This window comes from Pavona decussata, unplaced genomic scaffold (genome assembly GCF_977016875.1).
Source record: "Pavona decussata unplaced genomic scaffold, jaPavDecu1.1 SCAFFOLD_207, whole genome shotgun sequence".
In the NCBI taxonomy this organism is placed as follows: Eukaryota; Metazoa; Cnidaria; class Anthozoa; order Scleractinia; family Agariciidae; genus Pavona; species Pavona decussata.
The window spans coordinates 3,188,449-3,208,425 of NW_028145612.1; the positions used below are offsets into that span (position 1 = coordinate 3,188,449).

A 19,977-nucleotide genomic window follows, 5' to 3' on the forward strand; every position below is an offset into this window, starting at 1 on the left:
TGAGATTATTAAGATCTTCATAAAAGATCTTATCCTGAATGAATCGTTAGGTGTCCCTAGGTAATCTTGTTTTGAGAACCATATTTAGATGAAGGGGGGTTTACAACCTTACCTTTAGAAACCCAGGATCGCATTTAATCATCAGACCAACCATATCTTCATATTTCTTAAAAATGTCCACACATAACTTTTTGAAGTCCTTGGTAGGAGTTACACTGGATGCAAGAAACTTGTGTGTGGAGAGTACTTCACGAATTGCAGATTTGTTAACTTCGCTTCCGTTCTGCAGGACGATAAATAAAACAAATAAGACGGCATAAAGACAAAACGAACGAGCTGCAACGAGGTTGCTGTTTCTGTAGGACTCTTGGGTGAACGTGCGCCACAGGCAACATTCGTGCATGTTTTGACCAGAAGCTGAAACAATAGAAGCTGGCCAGTTACCAGAGCTTTTAGCATAAAGCTTTCTACCTCGGTCCCAAGGTAACACTCTTGATCCAGCCGTAAATCATCTTGAATTTTGGATTCGAGATCTTAATCTTCGAACATTATTAGGCAGTGCTATATTACTGTTTATTGTAATTCGTCACAAGGAAATAAATACATAAATTGACATATGACATTAGAAAAGAAGAAGAATAACAATGCTGTGGCGTGACCGGAGAGACGAACAGGGCAGATCCCCAATTGTAGCGTATCCCCTAGGCTAAAAAAAAATGATCATAGTATTAATTAGACTGCGTAATATATAAAACAATTGACAAAATCATGACGGACTATAAGTTTGTAGTAGTCCTGTAAAGTGATCGTTAAGATGGACTCTAAACCACAAGAGATCCTGGCTAGACTTAAGTATATTAGGTAAGCGGTTCCACAACTTAACACTCCTAGGAAAGCAGCTGTTACAATAGTGATTTACTTTTATTAAAGAGTTGTCGTAATACGTATCAGAATCTTTGAACGGACGCTTGCGAGAGCTTAAAAACAAAGGAAAAGACCAGTTGCTAATTCCCAAAAGTAGTCGCACGGGGCCCCTTATGGGAGCGGTCGTTTACGGGAGTTTTTGATTACAGAGTTTAAGTAACAGTTCAAACGAGGTTTGGTGATGGTCGATGATTTGATGATGGTCGAAGTCTTTCTCCATTCAACAATGGGGAATGATCTGTCCAAAAAGGTGGACAAAATCCTGTTAAAACTACAAGAGCTGAAAGATGTCGAACAGTTTGGATTAAATGATGCAATTTCTACAGTATCAAGTATTAAAGAGACGATGCCTTGTTTGGAGCAAGATGTAGAAGCACTGAAGAAAAAGTCAATCAGACCAACAAGATGGCAAAGGAGCTTGAAGAAAGTGTTGAATTCAATGATGAAGGCAAATCGGATTTACTGTACCAAAAACAGAACAACAGAAGAGGCAGCGTGGTCGAGTGGTTAGGGCGCCGGACTTGAAATCCGGAGGTCCCGGGTTCAAGTCCCGCTCTGACCGCTAGATGAAGATGTTTCTCCGTAGCCCCAAGTTCAACTCCTCGGCCGCGCCTGTAAATAGCCAGCTGCCTCCTGCCAGTTGGGATTTTTAGCCATGTTTGTTTCAATTTACATTATTTCTTTATTAAGTGTAATGCTCGGCCCCACTGGCACTTGTGTTATTAACACTGCTAAAGGTAAATTATCTTCAGTGAAATAACTGAGCAAACGACATCGTCTCCTGACAACAGCGAGGCCGCCGAGAACCCTCAATAGAACACGAAAGAGATCATTTATTCGTTTTTAGAAGATACGCTGAAGATCAACGACCCACGAAATAAATTCAAATTTCAGAGAGTTGACCGAGTGGGCAAAACTTGGTCAAATAAGGCAAGACCGATCATCGCAAGATTTCTCAGGTACGCGGATAGGGAAGACGTACTGTCAAAACAAGAATCACCCTGAAAGCAAATTTTAGCGTTTTCGAGGACATACCGAAAGAACTGTATGGATTGAGTATACGTCAGTTTAACAAATTCAAGGAGGCAAAGAAAAAAGGCCCATCTGTCTGGCAAGAAACACCAACATAAACCATACGTGAACGGCAAATTTATTCTTCCTAATCAATAGGCTTGAACAGTAATAATCTTTTTGGAAAATGTTATGAGGGAAGTTTGTGACAAACAGTCTTTTTTTTTTCTCAGTGCATAAAATACCTTGCTTAGTGTTATTAATTAGCTACCAACACAATGCGGACTCCAACGTCACGCCATGTTGTTTATTGTCAGAATGCCAATACAACTCGTTTTGGAGCAATTGGTGAGTATGAAAAGAGTTTTGTCTATTGTCTATTTCTGTTGTAGACGGACACCGAATAGCAAACGATAGTGAAGCCCGGACGGGAAGACTTTAAGAAATTCTTCTGCATGTCAGTCTAAACGTTAAATGATTACACGTTCGATAGAAGAACTATCACCCACACTAATCGCAAGCCACTAGAATCGATCATCAGTAAATCGCTTCTTCACTCTCCTATGGAACACCGAGGAATGAGGATCAGTTTGCAGAACTTAGTAGGTAGGACGTCGAACAAAAGAAAAGAACACTGTGTCCTCCAGTCAACCATCCAGTGTAAGATAGAGAAGGACAATACCCTTCAAGGGTCCACTACGTTCTCAAGACTGTGGTTCAACGAGGCTGGCCTGAAGTGTAGGCTTTACAGGGTGAGAAAAGAGATATCCGTTAAACGTACCTGAAAGTGATCAGATGATGGTTGCCTGAACTGAGCGCGAGAATTGGGAAGGAGGAAGCGTTCCTCCAGCTTTCGGCGTTTCAGTTTCCAACTCCTGACCATCACAGCGTATTAACATCAACATTCTGTTATGTAGAGAAACCCTCCTACCTGGGCAGCTTTGTGAATAGCAATGGGTCCCCTTATGCTGACGTCCTTTCGCCATAAGGCGAGTTTTCCTATCGCATGCTACCAAACAACTGTGGCATGGCCATAACACAAAAATTGCAACGGAAACTGTTGTGTCCAATTTAGTGGACTTGAGAGCCTTACTCCAATGATTCGAGACTTTATTAATGAACCATTGGCCTATGTAACGACGGAACAATGACATCAGCGCTAATATCAAATGGCACGACAAAGCATATTGCCTGCAAGTCTTGAAAATGTGTAATCTAACCCAGTGTTAAGTGTTTACTACATCAAAGATAGCTTAGTTAGTCATGACATGTCGTCCGTTTAAAGGAAAACAGAATTCCAAGGTTAATTCTCCGTCGTCAGCTGAAAAAAAAAAATCATTAAAATCAGGGAAGTCCTCACTTCTGGCTTAAAGACGCCCTGAATGCTAACCTCAGAAGCTACAATTCGACAGAGAACGCTGGAAACAGAATTGCACCCAGGGTGCAATAGCTTTCTAAAGCAACCCAGTTGTCACCGTCCAAGGAAAAGGAATTCAGCAAACAGCAAGGCTCAAGGCTCCTCTTCTCAAACATCTTTGAAAGCAACCCACCATCGATATGTTTAGCCGCAAACTGTTTAGCCGTCTTTTCCTCTTGAGGTTTCACATCCCCTAAATAAGTTTGTTCTTTTTTTTTTTTTTTTTTTTTTTTTTTTTTTTTTTTTTTTTTTCGTGTATTTATTCACAGTAAATATTTGTACAAGGTCAAATTAATTGCCGACTCGATTGAGCTACCTAGTTTGGTGGCTTAAATTTAAGGAGAATTTGGGAGTTTTGGTGTGAAAATGTTGTTCTAACAGAACTGTTTCCACGCAATTTCCGGTCACGTCAAGCTAAGCGACTTGACAATTCGCGCGTGAAAGCATGGCCACCTGTTTAGTTCTCCCTTCTCTTCCATGTTTTGAAGCTACGTTCACACCTGATGTATGAAAAGTGAACTTACTAGAATGGATTCCACCCTTTGTATCAGCAGCTTTAACCTTTCTTCTGGCGTAGGAGTAGCAGTAGGAGCTAAAACAAGGGAGAAAAAGGTTAACCAATCATCCCTCAACTTCAAACTCAAAGCGGTTTCGAATCGCCCTCTGAAAACCAGCAACAAATCAATAACTCATGTTAATCACTAGAAAACGCCAATTTGCATAAATATGTGCTCTTGCTTCTCAAGTCTTCCATTGTAAATTTTACCTTTTGCACGACTTCACGTAATCATAAATATTCACAGCTCGTGAATAGTAGTGAAATAGACCGGTCAAACAAAATAAAACTCTTGTTCGGAGAAAGCGAATAACGACTGAAACTTGACCAAGATTCAGCCTTCTTATCTAACACCGTTTTCGGTTTTTGAGCCTAAAACTTGTGTGAATATCGAAAAGAATTCTTACTCTAACCGCTTGTAATTTAAGAGAAAAATCTGTGGGGGTGTTTTAAAGATATCTCGATTTTTGCAAAGTAGGAACTTTTTCATTCATCTGCGGTTTATTTGAACTGTCTTCAAACATAAATATCTTAAAATCGGATACACCCATGAGGCTCAATATACACTTAGAATGTTTTGCTATGAGGAAAGACCTTTAACAGAAAAGACAAAGTGTCAAGTTTTATTTTGCCAGAGGTATTGGTGAAAAATGCGGGAATAAATAAAACCACCACTTAAAAATTGATTCATTATTTACTGGAAAACGCTCCTACAGGTTTTTTGCTGATTTCGCCCACAAGTTTTCTAAGCTGAGTAGTTTAAATCCGTAAAGTTTCGTCATAAAGTGTCTGACTAGATTTCGAGATAATCGACAATGTTTAAAATGAGAGGCTATGCGCTACCGTTTCTATGGTAATAGTTGTTGCTTGGAAACCGATGAGAAAATTAAATTTGATCATATGTTGAAATGATAATGTAGTATGAAGGAGATCGAAGTTTATCTTGCATACGAGATTGTAATTTCAAAGTTCCACCCTAAGATCAGAAAAACTGCTGCGAGCCTCCTTATAAAGATCCTTTATGCAACCGGGGCTTGACTCTCATTCGTTATCAATTTGGCAGTAGACCGCTGTTAAGATCTGTTGAGTGTTAATCAATCCGTCGAGCGAGGGCTTTCCCGGGGGGTGGTACCAATCCTCCTCGTCCCATTTTTCGCTGCTATTTATACTACACAAACTTCGAGAGAGAAACGGACTGCAAGCAGTCTAATTTGGCAGTAACTTGTTTCTCCATTCAACGTTTCTATAGTAAGCACCTTTTCTTAATGGCAAGAGGCAACAATTTTGAAATAAATTCACTATTACAGTAATTTAATTTAAAAGAATTTAGTCTGTACTCTTATCCAGTACTTAAATACCGGTTTTGCTAGAACAAAAACAATTGAAAACAATTGAAATGTCGTTCTCTGTTTTCAAGCCCTTTTTCAGGTCTTTAGAATGTGATCTAATTGGATTCTTTAGCTGAATTTGTCAGTCACAGAAAATGTTAGGACACAGACCCCGATCCCTCGAACGTACGAACTGTTGCTGGTCATCCGTAAATGCTAGCTGACCTGTTGCTTGAATTTGTGGCAACGGCAGATGTTACTGCAGGCGATAAATCAGCGGATTTTGCTGCACTACTTTGAAGTTAATGAATCACACCACAAACGTTTCACCTATTTTTGCTGAACGAGTTTAATTTCTCTTGAATAGCTTGCACTAAAATATTCTAATTTTCGAATTTACACCCTTTGCAAAATCTCTTCAGGCCTTTTTAAAACTGATTTTCTGGTATAATTTCATATTTAATGATAAAGAAAACTCGTTTCTGAGAAATTACGACAATATAGTCAAATCAGTGCGTGCAGCATTCCACCCCGTAGCTGATATATATCATGGTATAATGCGGTTCCGATTCTCTCCGTGTGTGTTTGGTAAGTTCTTTCATCGAGGAAGAGCCAAAATTTGTGACACAAACTTTTCCTTTTGTTTATTGGTGTTCTTGATCGTTGTCTTTAAAAGCGTTCGATAATCAGTCCAATTTCCGTGAAACTTTTGCGGAAGGCAGTTCTTATTATTTTGCATCCATCATAAAAGGCCTGAAAAACTTTCTGAGCTTTTCTGAGATCTTAAAACGGGCTCAAATTCTAAGCAAGGGCACATTTAGCAACATCTGAAAGTCATTTCGTAACATCACACTGTTCGTGCCATTTAGTTTTACCCTACAAACATTATGGTTTGAAATTCTTTTTCGAGTTATTTTAAAACAAATATACTAACGGAATTTTTTATTTGTGTATATTTCTTTGCCATAATACCATAGTGTAATATTGTATTATCAGATTGTATTGGCCATTCTAAATGAAACCTGGAAAGTTTTCGAGGTCCTGCGTTGCCGTGGAAATATGGAGTCGATTCTGACAAAGCCAATAACTGATTCAAATCACACATCACTTCGTACGTTCGTCCAAAAACTGTATCGTGACATTTTAAAAGTCATATATATAATATTGACGGGGGGTACTTGTCGCACCTTTCAGAGGATATAATTAGTGATTTGGCAGGACTTTGGGTCTACATCGACTACATCGACTAGCGTCAAGATTGTTTTTATAATTTGCTCTGACTCATGAACCACAAAAAAGGGCACAAAACGTAGCTACTTGCTGGAATTGTCCCTTTTTGGCTGTGAAAAGAAAATTTTTTTAGACTTTCGTCTCAAGGCTTCTGACAAGGACCCCTTCACTTTTATAAGAGATTTCATTTCCCGCAGCGTCTCATCCGTCATTTTTTTTTTTTTTTTTTTTTTCAATCAAAAAGGACGGGTTTTCGCTATGTCAGGTAATCGCCCAGAATTCGATAAAAAAAAACATTAGTTAACTCGCAAAATTATCGGCGGTCTTGTGTGATGTTTCGCCGGAAAACCTCTGATTAGGTGGGTTCGTTTTGTAGACATGATCCACTTTTGGATACATCGTTTCTTTTGGTAATGAAAAAATCCTAAAGATCCGGATTTTTTATCTGATCTTGGATTTCCGAATGAAACGCGCATGAAACAGAAGATCTCTGATCAATCTTTGCATATTATTGCCAAATACCTCTACAGGTCATGCTATTACCTATACAAATAGCGAAAAAGAGAACGTGCACTGTAAAACGGGGCTTCACAGGGTACAAGAAAATGGCTTGAATTTAGTAGAACTAGAACTTTATAAAGGTTAAGAAATAGAACGCGTTTTTGTTTGCTAGAGCTAAACAAGCTAAATCAACCAACATGCATGCATTACTCTTCGCTACGTATCCGCTAACGCAGGGAAATTCAAACTTGTTCCTTGATATATATTCGTTATAAGCTAATTGAAGGTCAAGGTCTTCGTGCAAAGCATACTTTAGGTATCGAAACTCTTCCCTTTTACGGTGCGACTTTGTACTTAAGTATATTTGAGGCCAGTTCATTTTTCCACATTGCCTCTGTAAATGAATTTATCATGATTCCAACCATTAAGCAGGACTTCGATCATGATAATTATGTTCAAGTGTTTATAAATTTGGTTTATTTAAACATATCGCCTCGCACGGTCCGCGAAAGATGGATCACATTGATATTTAAAATATTTAAGAAGGTCGAATTCAGGTGAGAAAAAGAAAAAAGTTCGTATCTTTTTTTGTTGTTCAAAACTTCAACCCAACTAAGACTGGTGTCATCAGAGAGTAGCTGTTAAATGTAACTCCGTTGTTGCTAGCTTAATTCCAGTGGCAAAAGTAAATGCTTTTGAGACGGTAAAAATTCAATGGTTAATATATTCATGAGGTTGCCTAGGGACAAGGTTTGAGAATACTTACAACAACTCACAATTATTCTTTCGGGGGGAGAAATCCCCGAATAAATGCCTACATTACGTAAGTGTTGTTGTTGTGGTAGTTCGTGCAATTTCGGCGACCACCACCCTCAAGTTGTTATCAATTGGACAACAGAGCTCTTCTGTAAAGCCGTAAATACGTGAAGTATATAGAATTGTCCAAACTTGAAACAAGATGACAATTGTATTTTTAAGCAATTGATTGTCAACGAAAAGTTGGCAATTAACAGCAACTCTTTACGCATCTATTTTCAAGTAACTAGTTTTTTAAGCACTTTGCCATGAATTATACTTACTAGGGCTCGGCTGGATGGTTTTTGCAGCGGAAGTGGTTGACATCATTGTGAAAGAAGAACTTTGACTCCAATTGCTGGCGTTGAGAGGAAATTCTTTATATAGTCCAGATTCAGCATCTAAAGCTAATGAAATATATAGGGCTGTTAATTTCTTATATTTTTAATTTGTTTATATCGGCTGTATAACAACAAAAGTGTTTTTTCCGAAAAATATATCTTGTTAAAAATACATAATTTAATTGGATTTCGATGGTCAAATACAGATAGTCCAGAGATGAAATAGAAATTCACCAGTATCTCCCCGCGATGATGTTCGCCTAAGCCTTAACGGGGCTTTAAAGGCGCGTTTACACGACAGAAAAGGAGGAGGCTCGGATAGAAATAAGAACCGGTCCAATGATTTTTGGCCGTTTATACGAGAAATATCAGGGAACGGCTCCGATAAAAAGAGGCACCGGTCCCCAAATGTTGGTGGAACGGCAAGGGCTGTTTACACGACAACATTTTAGGGACCGGACATGATTGAGGCCGCATGAATCAGTAGATCAGTGTATTTCGTTTAAAGCGCTCATGCTCGTGATAAATGGCGTTTTTGTCTCTTGGCGACCTCGCAGCCTCTAAGGAGCTTCGGATGGTTTCCGAACTTATTATATTCAACAACATATCAATTTCTTCATCAGCCCAACTGTCCTTTTGGGTCGCTTTTATGCTCGATTTCGTCTTCTGCCCCTTTTCTTGATTGTCCGCCATTGTCACAAGGAAGTGAAGCCGAATACGCATGCACACAAGGGCAAATGACTGGGAACAAAATAGTGCTGGCTCGCAACAACTCAAGTTGAACGGGTACGTATGTGTTTACACGATGCTCAAGACCTAAATAGATGGGGACGGAACCAATTTTTATCCGTGCCGTTCCAAGACGAGACCATAGGCGCCTATGGTCTCGTCGTGGAACGGCACGGATAAGAAAACGGCTCAGGTAAAAGTGGGGTACGCATAGTTTACACGAAAGAAACTATCCGTGCCGTTCTACTTTTTGTCCGATCCGTTCTATTTTTTTCTGTCGTGTAAACGGGCCTTCAAATTGCCCTCGGAGATAAGCTGCTTCAGGTAGGAATTAAGTTCTTTATTGGCTTCACTAAACAAGTCCAAGCTTGTCCCAAATGAAAAATTTTCGTTGTGAGGCGGTAACTTTATGGTGGTCGAACTGACAACAACTAGTTTTTTTTAAAAACTGCTGTCTTTTCTCTTCACTGAAACGTAAAATAATCAGCTCGCGCGAGGTGATTATAGCAGGATATAACGCAATCCTCGACCAGTGAGATAATAATCACCTGAGTAATTACACTTATTATTGATAGTTAGGGGGGAACATGTTGAGTTCTGAAACTATCATCGACTGTCGTGCGCCGCATGAGCAGGGGTTTATTAAAATTGTCTGCTACTTTCACCAGCACGTACAGTAAATATGATGACCTGCTCCCGCCACGATGACCCTCTTATCATTGCCGTCGGAAAAAGTAACCAGCGCTAAAAACGAAACCGTAGGTCCATCGAGCATACATGACGAGATTAAGAAAGTTCGAGTTTGTCAGTAGAGGCGCTGTCCTTATGCAAGCTTTTTCATACGACAGTGCAACAAGACAATACGTAATTATCACTATTGTACATTACCTGGCAAATACATGTAGCCACCTTCTGCATCAAAGGGACACTTAATGGATTGTCCATGTCCAAGGAATGAAGTTTTAGCTGCAAGACTACCCTCAGGTGATATTATCTGTATGATCCCGCCCGCTCCACCGCCCAAATAGTAGCGAGAACCATGAGCATTTCCTCCGTTAACAGCAAGCCTTCCGTTTCTCTGTATATCCACCTTTCCGAAGAAAAATAGTTAAGAATTTATAATGTTCATTTTTTCAATGTTTAACTGTATTCACTCGTAGAGGTTGCAAAGGCTATCACGCACTTAAACTAAGCCAAACGAAATGAGCAAAAGTGCTTTTTTCATTGGTTATTTTAATCAAATCCACAGTCAGTCGCTAAACAAATGCAACGATGACATTCAAAATACACAGACTTTTTATTCCCGTCGCACAGGGCTCTAATCTGAAATGTTCCAAAGCAAAGGAAGCCCGCTGCAAATTTTTCAAAAGGCTAAATTGGTTGAAAGAACAAATTAATAAGCAAATGCGAGGTAGACATAACGAAGGCATTGACTAACTCAAATCCGTTTTTCACTATGATTAATAACCCCTCCAATGGTTTTTTATGTAAGACTCTGGCATTGCCAAGTGATATTGCGCTAAACCGAATCGAGGTTAAGTGGGTGGACCAGACGTTCATTAAGATTTACTAGCAGTGAAACAACGTTTGAGTTCACCATGTTTTTTTCAAAAAAATTATGAAGCCTGGGACATGACATACTTTCCAAATACAGGAGGAAGATTTACAAAGCATCACTTTTCAACTCTAAAATAAATCAACAGCATTCTCTCGATGTGCATGTAGCTTTTCGAACCCAAGCACATCGCACACTTTCCTCAGTCCGTTGATCATAGTATTTACCACGTCTTCCGCCTTTTTCTTTCACACAAATAAGGTGAGCAACACGCCGGTGTCTGATTCATCCAGTCATTCTCATTTACGCATAGTTGTGAGATCTCAACGCGAGGCATGGGCTTACCATCAAAAACCCTTTGGTCGTTAAAAATTGTCACGTCACAAAATTGGTCCTCATGGTGGTTAAGCGCGGAGTGTAAGGAAAAAGTAAAATTTTAAAATGTTGTGTAGCAAATGTTTTAGAGTTGACACTAACCTGCGTTCAGGCGTTCTTTTTTGTGGGGGGAGCGCGAAAGTGTGGCAGCGCAAGAGTCGGCGGTCGGGAGAAGGAAGAAAAAAAGAACGCCTGATACAATTACTGCGGGAGTCATCTGCCACCAGTTTAGAATCTAGACTTTTGTCTAATTGGTTGAAAAACAAAAGATCCTTTGAGACACGGACGCGTTACATGATTGCATGTTTGACTTCCGGTGTAATTTAAAAATTATGGCCGCCGTCGAGGGAAATGCGAACAGCGAATTTTTCGCTGCTCTTACTTCGTCTCTTGAAGACTTCATCCACTTACATACATACATACATACATACATACATACATACATACATACATACATACATACATACATACATACATACATACATAAATACATACATACATACTTTATTTATTCCAGAAGCAGACTATTTATACAAACTAAGAAGAAAAGTACTTCTAGAAAAGGAAGTTTGGAGGTTAGCCCTATGCGAAAACTCCCTCAATAAAAAGAAATACAAAAATAAGTATACATAAATCAAGATCTTTAGAGTCAAATATTTAAATACATTTTGAGCTTAGATTTAAAATGCTGAAAGCTATCAGCTTCCAATAGCTTCCACTTCCACAGACAGAATACATCTAAACGATTGTTTGCTTAGAAGATGTTTTAGGCGTACTTGCAACGGGATTTGGCAAGAGTGTCATATGTCAGTTGATTCCAAAAGTCAGGATGAAAAAATGCATTTTTCTAGTGGTTACAAAACATGTTGTTGTAGTGAGTCGCCTGGAGTACATACGAAAACAACAAGTCGAAAATATTAAAAAGAAGAATTGTGGAATCACTGCTGCCACAATTGGGGAATCCGTCGAGGTCGACAGAGAAATTAGGGACCTTAAGCAACTCACGACTGAGAAGGGAACGTCGACATTGTTGACGGTAATGCTGAACAACCGCTGAGTGATCGATGGAGAAGTAAGTAAGTAAGTGAACTTTATTTAGACAGGGTGGCCCGATCAGCTACGGGGCTGTTATCCTGAGGGGCCCTGTAGAAAGGCGTTACGGTAAGGCAACCTTCACCAGACGAGGGTTTTGGTAGCCGATGAAGTGTCACACAGTTGCAACCTGGTATGTTTAATACAGCATGATAATGTCGACGTTCGAGCTGAAGTTTTTCACGCTCTCATTTGGAATGAAGTTGAAGCATTTATAAAGATGATGAAACATAAAGTTGACTGTCTAAAGGTTTGGAAAAAAAATTAATTTCGAGAGCTCAGCTCTTTTCGGCTAAGAGAAAGCCATTGTGTATTGTTGAATTGGCAATTAAAATCATAGATTTGTTCGTAGCATAATATTGAGTGTTCAAAATTATTTTAAGAATTTTGAGAATTAGCGCCTTCTTAAATGTATTCATTTCCGGTAAAATCTGATTGGCCTGCATTAAAGCATGACACAGGATAACAACGCGTAAACAAACAAGGGGCGGCAGACGACTCGTGCAGTAATTGTATCAGGCGTTCTTTTTTTTTTTCTCTTCCTTCTCCCGACCGCCAACACTCGTGTTGCCACACTTTCGCGCTTCCCCGAAAAAAAAAGCCTGATCGCAGGTTAAGCTGACTCGTTCTCGTCAAACAAAAAATTAGTAATCATGTAAGTCAAATAATTTCAAGACGTAACGAAAATATGATTACAAACCTATATAGAAGGCAATTTGTCAGAACTTCTAGGGATTCACAGTAAAGAACTTCTGCCCAGGGATACACAGTACACCACATTACACAGAAAGTAGCGTGATACTATATGTTCTGATTATATATTTTGTCAGATTTTCCGTGTCAACTAAATAACTTTGAGTATACATGTACAACTTTGCTAGTAGGCTAAACACATGATTTAAACTCCCGTCTACTTATTCTATCCTCCTAATCCTGTTGCAATTTATGATATTCTAGGCTGTTCCGTTAAAGGTTTGTTCAACTATTTACAATTGCAACTTCAGTTTGGCTACACAATAAGGCGTTATACCATAACAGTAAACGTACAGGTGATTGACATGGTAACAAAATAATAACTGTACTCCCTTACTCACTGCCCGTCATGCCGGTTTGGCACATAAGGCAGCAAAATTCAGGGTGACAACTAGAAATATGCCGCAAAACTAAACACTAAACCTTCTAATCAGATAGATTTATCGAATTTAGCTTCTTAAATCCGGTACGTAAGACACGTTTTACGACGGTGCCTTCTAATACAACAGTATTTTTGCGCCGTTTACGACTTCGAGTCAAAATATTACCTGAGAAAAAATTATAAATGCCTGAGAGAGTTTAGACTGCTGGCAGTCCGAGCGAGTGTAGTATTATGCCCTCAAGGGAGAGAGCTGAGTAAAAGCGAACGAAACGAGGGGGGGAGCATTTAAGGTAGCTGGGTACTCCTCCGAACAACTTTTTTTAAAACTCTGCAAAGATTTGTACATGAAGATGCTTATCACAGCTCGTCACCGAGCTCGTTTTTCAGTTATAACCGCTTAAAGTTAAAAATAGTGGTGCTTTTAGCAGGTTAAACTGTTGCTATGGTAACTTATTATATCGAGATTAGGCATGTTTTTAAAGCCATTATTGTTGTATCAACTGATGAAGGGTGGTAGTATTGAACCATCCAAGTATAATTGATGGAAAGGGTTGGAAACTGTTGTGAGTCACCTAAGTTGCGTACATAAGTTAGCCTTAAAAAGATTCTAGAAACTCGTATACCTCAAATCTTGAATAAGTGCCTCCTATTAGATAAGAAGCACCTCCCATGACAAAAACATTGAAATAAGCGCCTCTGCTGGTATCAGTTGTCCTCAGGGTTATTCTCCTCCCTCTCCCTCCCCTCCCCCTCCCCTACGCTTTAGGAATGAGGAAAGAGAACCAGCTGTATACACTTTGAAGGAAAGCGCTGACGGATACAGATCTTATCATCCTTTATCGCGATCCTTGGGGATCTTCCCATTGCGCTGAGACGATGTTATTTTGCGATGTTGTCGTCTCAAAATGACGGTTTCTGATTGGCTCAAAAACTGTCATGTAAGCATGACAGCACGGCACTTAAATGGGTTCGGCGCGCACAGATCAAAATTTTACTTCTGTGAATGAACATGCGACGTTGGATGGTGTTGTTTATTTCTTTTCATTTGAGTTTACAAAGCCATGTACCATGATACAGCGGATACAACTTTTTTCTTAAAGGTAAGCGAAAATTCGATGAAAAGAAATTTACTTAAAAGACTTTCTTGAGTGTGAAAGCGGCCACGGTAAATAACAATGAGCTTAAATTCCAATAAATCATGGCATTTTCAAAGCAAAATGATCTGTTTCTTTACTGATGTCTCTTCTGGCTCTAGAAAAAATTGCTCCAAGAGCTCTGCTGCGTTCTCTTTCAAGGCTCAGGTCTGTCAATTTGATCTTCTTGTCGAAGCACCTAACGGCAGACTCGGTAATTTTTACAGTATTCTTCGCCGCTTGGTCTCTTTCAAATTTCTAAATCTCCACGGCATCTAAGCTAGGATAAAAATTCTCTGTTTTCGTTTTTGAGTACTAGTATGGTTGCTCTTTTTATTCTTGCTTCTGGTTTTGAGGTACATCAATGTTCATCACTGTTTTCATGTTGTTTTTTATATCTCGGCGAGAACAAATTTTCAATAAAATTTGCTGGTAAAATGTTCAAACCTACTAGCTCGTCTATTTCATTAATGGCAGGTGCTTTATGTACTGTAAATTTTTGCATTTTCTTTGTTTTGACGTAAATATAAAGCCAAAAATTCAAATAACCCACCCCGAGAAAAAAATTCGCGCACGGATATTACCATGGCTATAGTTTAACTGAAGTAAGAATTTCTGGCACTACGGCAAAGGGCAGATTTATTAGTGGCCAATATTTCGACTAATAGAATTAGTCTTCCTCAGGGCCAGAGCTATACTGAAGGAAAATATAATAACGGCTCCTTAAATTAAAGTTTGAAAAATATATGGAAAAACATGATTGGCTAATACATGATATGATGACAGCGTACTTGTAAATAGGGGATAACGAAAATATACTAACGGCTCCTAAAATTAAAATTTGAAAAAATACATGCAAAAAAATGATTGGCTAATACATGACATGAAGACAGCGTATTTGTAAATATGAGATAACAAAAATATAGAAGTGTATAATCAAGGTTCAGCGTTCGTTTTTCCTGTTAATGCCTTCTGGAGATAACGTTTTCCCTCTATGAATTAGAAAAGCCTCGCGTGCCTATCTGCGACCTTCTAAGAATGATTCTGACTATGAACAACTTTGTCCTCAACGACGAACATTTTATACAACAACACGGTACGGCCATGGGGACCAGAATGGCACCTGCTTACGCAAACCTGGTTATGGGGGAATTTGAGAGAAAAGCACTAAAGGCTTACGCTGATCAACCGTTTCTCTGGCTCCGGTACATAGATGACATTCTGATGGTCTGGACACACGGAGAAGAAAAGCTAGACAACTTCATCACATACCTCAACAACATCCACCCTACTATTAAGTTCACTAGTGAACGATCTACAACTTCTATTCCTTTCCTGGACGTTAATATTCAACTCGAAAATGGAAAAATCGAAACCGATCTCTATTGCAAGCCTACAGACAAACACCAGTATTTACTCCACTCCTCAAGTCATCCTTATCATACAAAAAAAGCCATCCCTTACAGCCTAGCTCTCCGTTTACGTCGGATTTGCTCCAAAGACGAATTCTTCGAACATCGATCAGCAGAATTGCTCTCATATTTAACAAAACGCGGCTATAAAGACCGTTTTGTGAAAGAACAAATCTTAAGAGCCAAACAGATACCCAGAAGTGAGACATTACAGGAACATAATCATGATAAAGATAAATCCAACACCCCAGTCCCCTTCACGATCACTTATAACCCAGCACTATCTAATATCCAAGAAATACTTCACAGGAAACAACCTATTCTCAACTCCACAGATCGCCTTCAAAAAATATTCAAAGATAAACCATTCATCGCTTACCGTCGTTCACCAAACCTTTGCGACCTTTTGGTTCGAGCAAAACTAAAGAACACTAACACGACACCCAAGCTCACCTCTGGCACTTTCCGCTGCAACTCCACTCATGGATGTCTCACTTGCCCTTACATTGACGATGCAAGAACTTCGTACACTTTTAGCAACACCGGCGAAACAAGACAAATAAAACAACATATAACCTGTAATTCTACTAACCTTACATATATGATTGAATGTAAAAAATGTAAAAAACAGTATATGTAGGGGAAACCAAACGCACGATCAATGAAAGGTTCACAGAACACAGACAAGCGACAAACAACCCACATCACGCCAACTCCACAGCAGCAGTCCCTACACACTTCAACTTACCAGGTCACTCTTCTGCGGACATGCGACTTATCCCTCTCGAACTCCAACCCACCATCAATGCCTCCCGCCGTAAGGCACGCGAGGCTTTTCTAATTCATAGAGGGAAAACGTTATCTCCAGAAGGCATTAACAGGAAAAACGAACGCTGAACCTTGATTATACACTTCTATATTTTTGTTATCTCATATTTACAAGTAAGCTGTCTTCATGTCATGTATTAGCCAATCATTTTTTTGCATGTATTTTTTCAAATTTTAATTTTAGGAGCCGTTAGTATATTTTCGTTATCTCATATTTACAAGTACGCTGTCATCATATCATGTATTAGCCAATCATGTTTTTCCATATATTTTTCAAACTTTAATTTAAGGAGCCGTTATTGTATTTTCCTTCAGTATAGCTCTGGCCCTGAGGAAGACTAATTCTATTAGTCGAAATATTGGCCACTAATAAATCTGCCCTTTGTCGTAGTGCCAGCCTTGCATTCAGTTTTGTATTTTCACGTTCAAGTGACGCCTGACACGAGGTCTTTCACAAGAGAGATCCGGCAAAATTACCAACAAGTTTAATTCCTGCGTTGTGTGGACCTCTGCATTCAAAGTTTTCTAAGAATTTCTCTTTCAATCAGCGCACGATTTGTACTTTATCCGTTTACTCTCTCCAACAAAATGTCAGTATCGCGATAAAAAACTAAATTCGATTTTGAGACGGCAATACGACTAGGAATATATAGGAATATATTTTCTCCCAACTAGCCGTCAATATAAAGTCGTATTGCCATCTCAAAATCGAATTTAGTTTATAGTACTTTATGGTTGTAGTGCACAGGAGACAAAAATTTCTTTACTTCTTTTATGTGCACGCCGACAAACAATTCAGCAGCTCCAACGAAGAATCGGCACACTTTGTTGTGTCCTTTATTCCGCGCTTACATCACATTTCAGTTAATTTGGTAACAACATCGACGTAGTTAGCCAGTTTGAGAATGCATCTAAAGGGATCTAAAGCGCGTGAGCTAACGACGTTACCAAACCTTTGGCGAAATGTTCCCCCAGCTTCTTTAGTACAGTCTACTTTACTCCACTCCAGTATACTCTACAAGGCCTTTTTATAGTTCTTCTTCAACATTTTCGTGATGTCAAGTCAAGATGTCTTTAGTGCAGATGAAGTTTAACAGGTACAGAGTCCATTCAAAACAATCACAATTGAAAACGCTCTTAAGGTCGCCCAGAAATGGTCTAGGTGAGTAGTTTGTATCCCGAAAGTTTCGTTGTAAAGTGTTTAAATAGATATCGAGACAATCGAGGTCATTCAAATGAAGGACTTTGAATTACCGTTGCTATAGTAACATTAGCCTGCGAGGCAGGCGCTAGATAGGGAGAGGAAAAAGGGGAATCAGTCGCGTACGTTGAACGGGGAAAGCGTGGAGCGCGCGCGATTATCCTTTATCCTTTCCTTTTCTAGGGCCTGGATCAGACTATGGCAAAAGCCGTCGCTTGGAAACCAACGAAAAAATAAAATTTGATCGGAGTTTGAAGAGCTGGTGTAGAATGAAAGAAATTAAAACATTTCTTCTATGCGAAAAAAAAACTGTTGCGGTCCGTACTCGAAGTCAAAAGCAGACAAAATGTTTCTTATTTCGATAGAAAATGCGTTTTTTTTTTTTTCTCTAATGTTTGTTCCTCTTTGTCAGAGAGCCGTGTTGGAATGTAACGAATTCTGGCCGAATGCTTGTTCAGTACTGAATGTATTTATCGCTGACATTCCGCTAGAACAATCGCCGACGTGTATGTGAGGTTGAGCTAGAACTTGTTAAGTGAGCGGTAATAATCTAGGGCCAACTAGATATTGACGAAGCTTTTCTAAGTTAATATGTAGTCCAATAATCTGGCCCCGGGCCATGACTGGCTTCTGCTAGAAAATACTAGAAAGTACCACTATGTTTTATAATATACTGAAATAGGACTGCGATATCGTCGCCGGCAATTGACGGAGATATATTGCAAACGATGTTTATATTGAAACATTTTAAAGCCAGTATGTCGTAAGAACCCCACGCTTACCTGCAAAGTTGAAGTCAAGTCAACTTTGCAGGTATGCTTGTAGTAATGACCTAGCGGACTTTATGATTTGGCGTAAGTTCTTACATACTACATAGCATCCCAAGCAGTGTCTGCGACAACATCACAGGCACATCAGGACCCGGTTGTTCGAAGGTCGCTGAACGCTAATCCATGATTAAGGGCCTCTTCATATGAGCCTGGTCGACCGCGGTGCTGTCTCGGTTTCCGAGATCTCGCCTCGCCACTCTTTTCTTTACAAAAATTTCGATGTTCATATGAGAAGGCGGGCTGACCCGGTTACCGAGATCTCGGTTTTTGCGACCGAGATCTCGGTAACTGAGCTGGAAATTTTTCCAATATGAACACTCCAGCCCGGATACCGAGACTGTCCGTGACGAAACATTTTCAACTGCACATGGCTTGTAAGGTCGCTGACTAGTCGGAACGCGGTTCCACGGGTATTTTGGGGGCCTTTTGGACATTTTTCATCTCGCTAACCGGGATTAAATTTCCCATATGAACAAAATTCGTCCCGCCTACCGGGCCAGTCCGGTTTCCGGCCTCATACGAAGAGGCACTAAAAGTTAACCGAGGTTTTTATTTCCCTCACTAAAAATGTTTTAAGGGCTTATTTTAAGCTAAGGGTAAAGAATAGTGTGCGTCAAATTTGAGGGACAAAAAATCTTTTTGAAGAGTCTTTTAAGACTCTTCAAACTAAAATTCAAAACTCCAATCAAAGTTCATGTTAACCCAGAATTAGCTTAGTCAGGCTTTGAACAACTGGGCCCAGAACTAGGCACTTTTACAGGTCTTATTCACAAGGTTCTAAGACAGATTTTTAATGTATTTCAACCTAAACCACAAACGTTTCGAACTTACCTTTTTAGCTTTGATTCGAATGAGTCCGCCTGATCCACCAGAACATTCTTTTGAACTATCCTTGTCAATCTGAGCTGATGCTCTAATGGGCGCATCTGAAGATTAATTGAACAATACAAAGTCGATGAAAATAATTTTCAAATCAACCTAAAGGACTGTTTAAAAAAAACCCTTCAAACATGAATATATACTTATGGTGATGCATCCGTTCTCTGCAACAAATTCTATCGCTCCTCCACCAGCAACAAATCCGGAAACCCCGACACAAGAACCTAAGGTTAAATGAGATCAAAATTGATGGAAAAGTCACCGACTAATTTTTCAGCATTTAGATAATAGTCGCAAAACGATAAATAGAAGTTAGTAAAACGACTATTAATAAACATTTATTGATATTTATTTATTGATTTTTAAAAAAATCTTATTAGTTTAATGTATGAAAAAAGAAATACCGAACTCAGAATGTTAAAATAAGTGCTTTGTATTTGCAGTAGATGTGAAATGACCTTATATTCCGTGAATTGTAGAGAAACGATTGTACCTAGGAGTTGTTACCAGACCAGTGATTCTAATGATTGTGGCAGTTGACACAAAAGTTCGCCAAAAAGAAAAGAACTCGAACTCTGGTCAGTCGAGTTAATAGTCCGGGAATATATGTCAGAACATAAAGTCCTGTGGAATTTTTGTGAAGCAAGCAAGCCACTAGTCTACCCTAAAAGAAAGTAAAAAAAAAAAGTGGTGGCACTTTTGCAA

General features: G+C 39.3%; 1 protein-coding gene across 1 annotated transcript in view; it reads right to left on the reverse strand.

The window, feature by feature from the left end:
• The window catches only part of LOC146460930 (uncharacterized), a 44,875-nt gene that overhangs the window by 18,226 nt on the left and 6,672 nt on the right, over positions 1-19,977 (reverse strand). Inside the window, exons 6-11 of the mRNA XM_085087742.1 lie at positions 19,416-19,496; positions 19,225-19,319; positions 9,721-9,922; positions 8,047-8,169; positions 3,877-3,944; positions 113-283 (exon numbers count right to left, since the gene is read on the reverse strand). Of these exons, the coding sequence (XP_084943868.1) occupies positions 113-283; positions 3,877-3,944; positions 8,047-8,169; positions 9,721-9,922; positions 19,225-19,319; positions 19,416-19,496 (740 nt within the window). The remainder of the gene's footprint in view (positions 1-112; positions 284-3,876; positions 3,945-8,046; positions 8,170-9,720; positions 9,923-19,224; positions 19,320-19,415; positions 19,497-19,977) is intronic.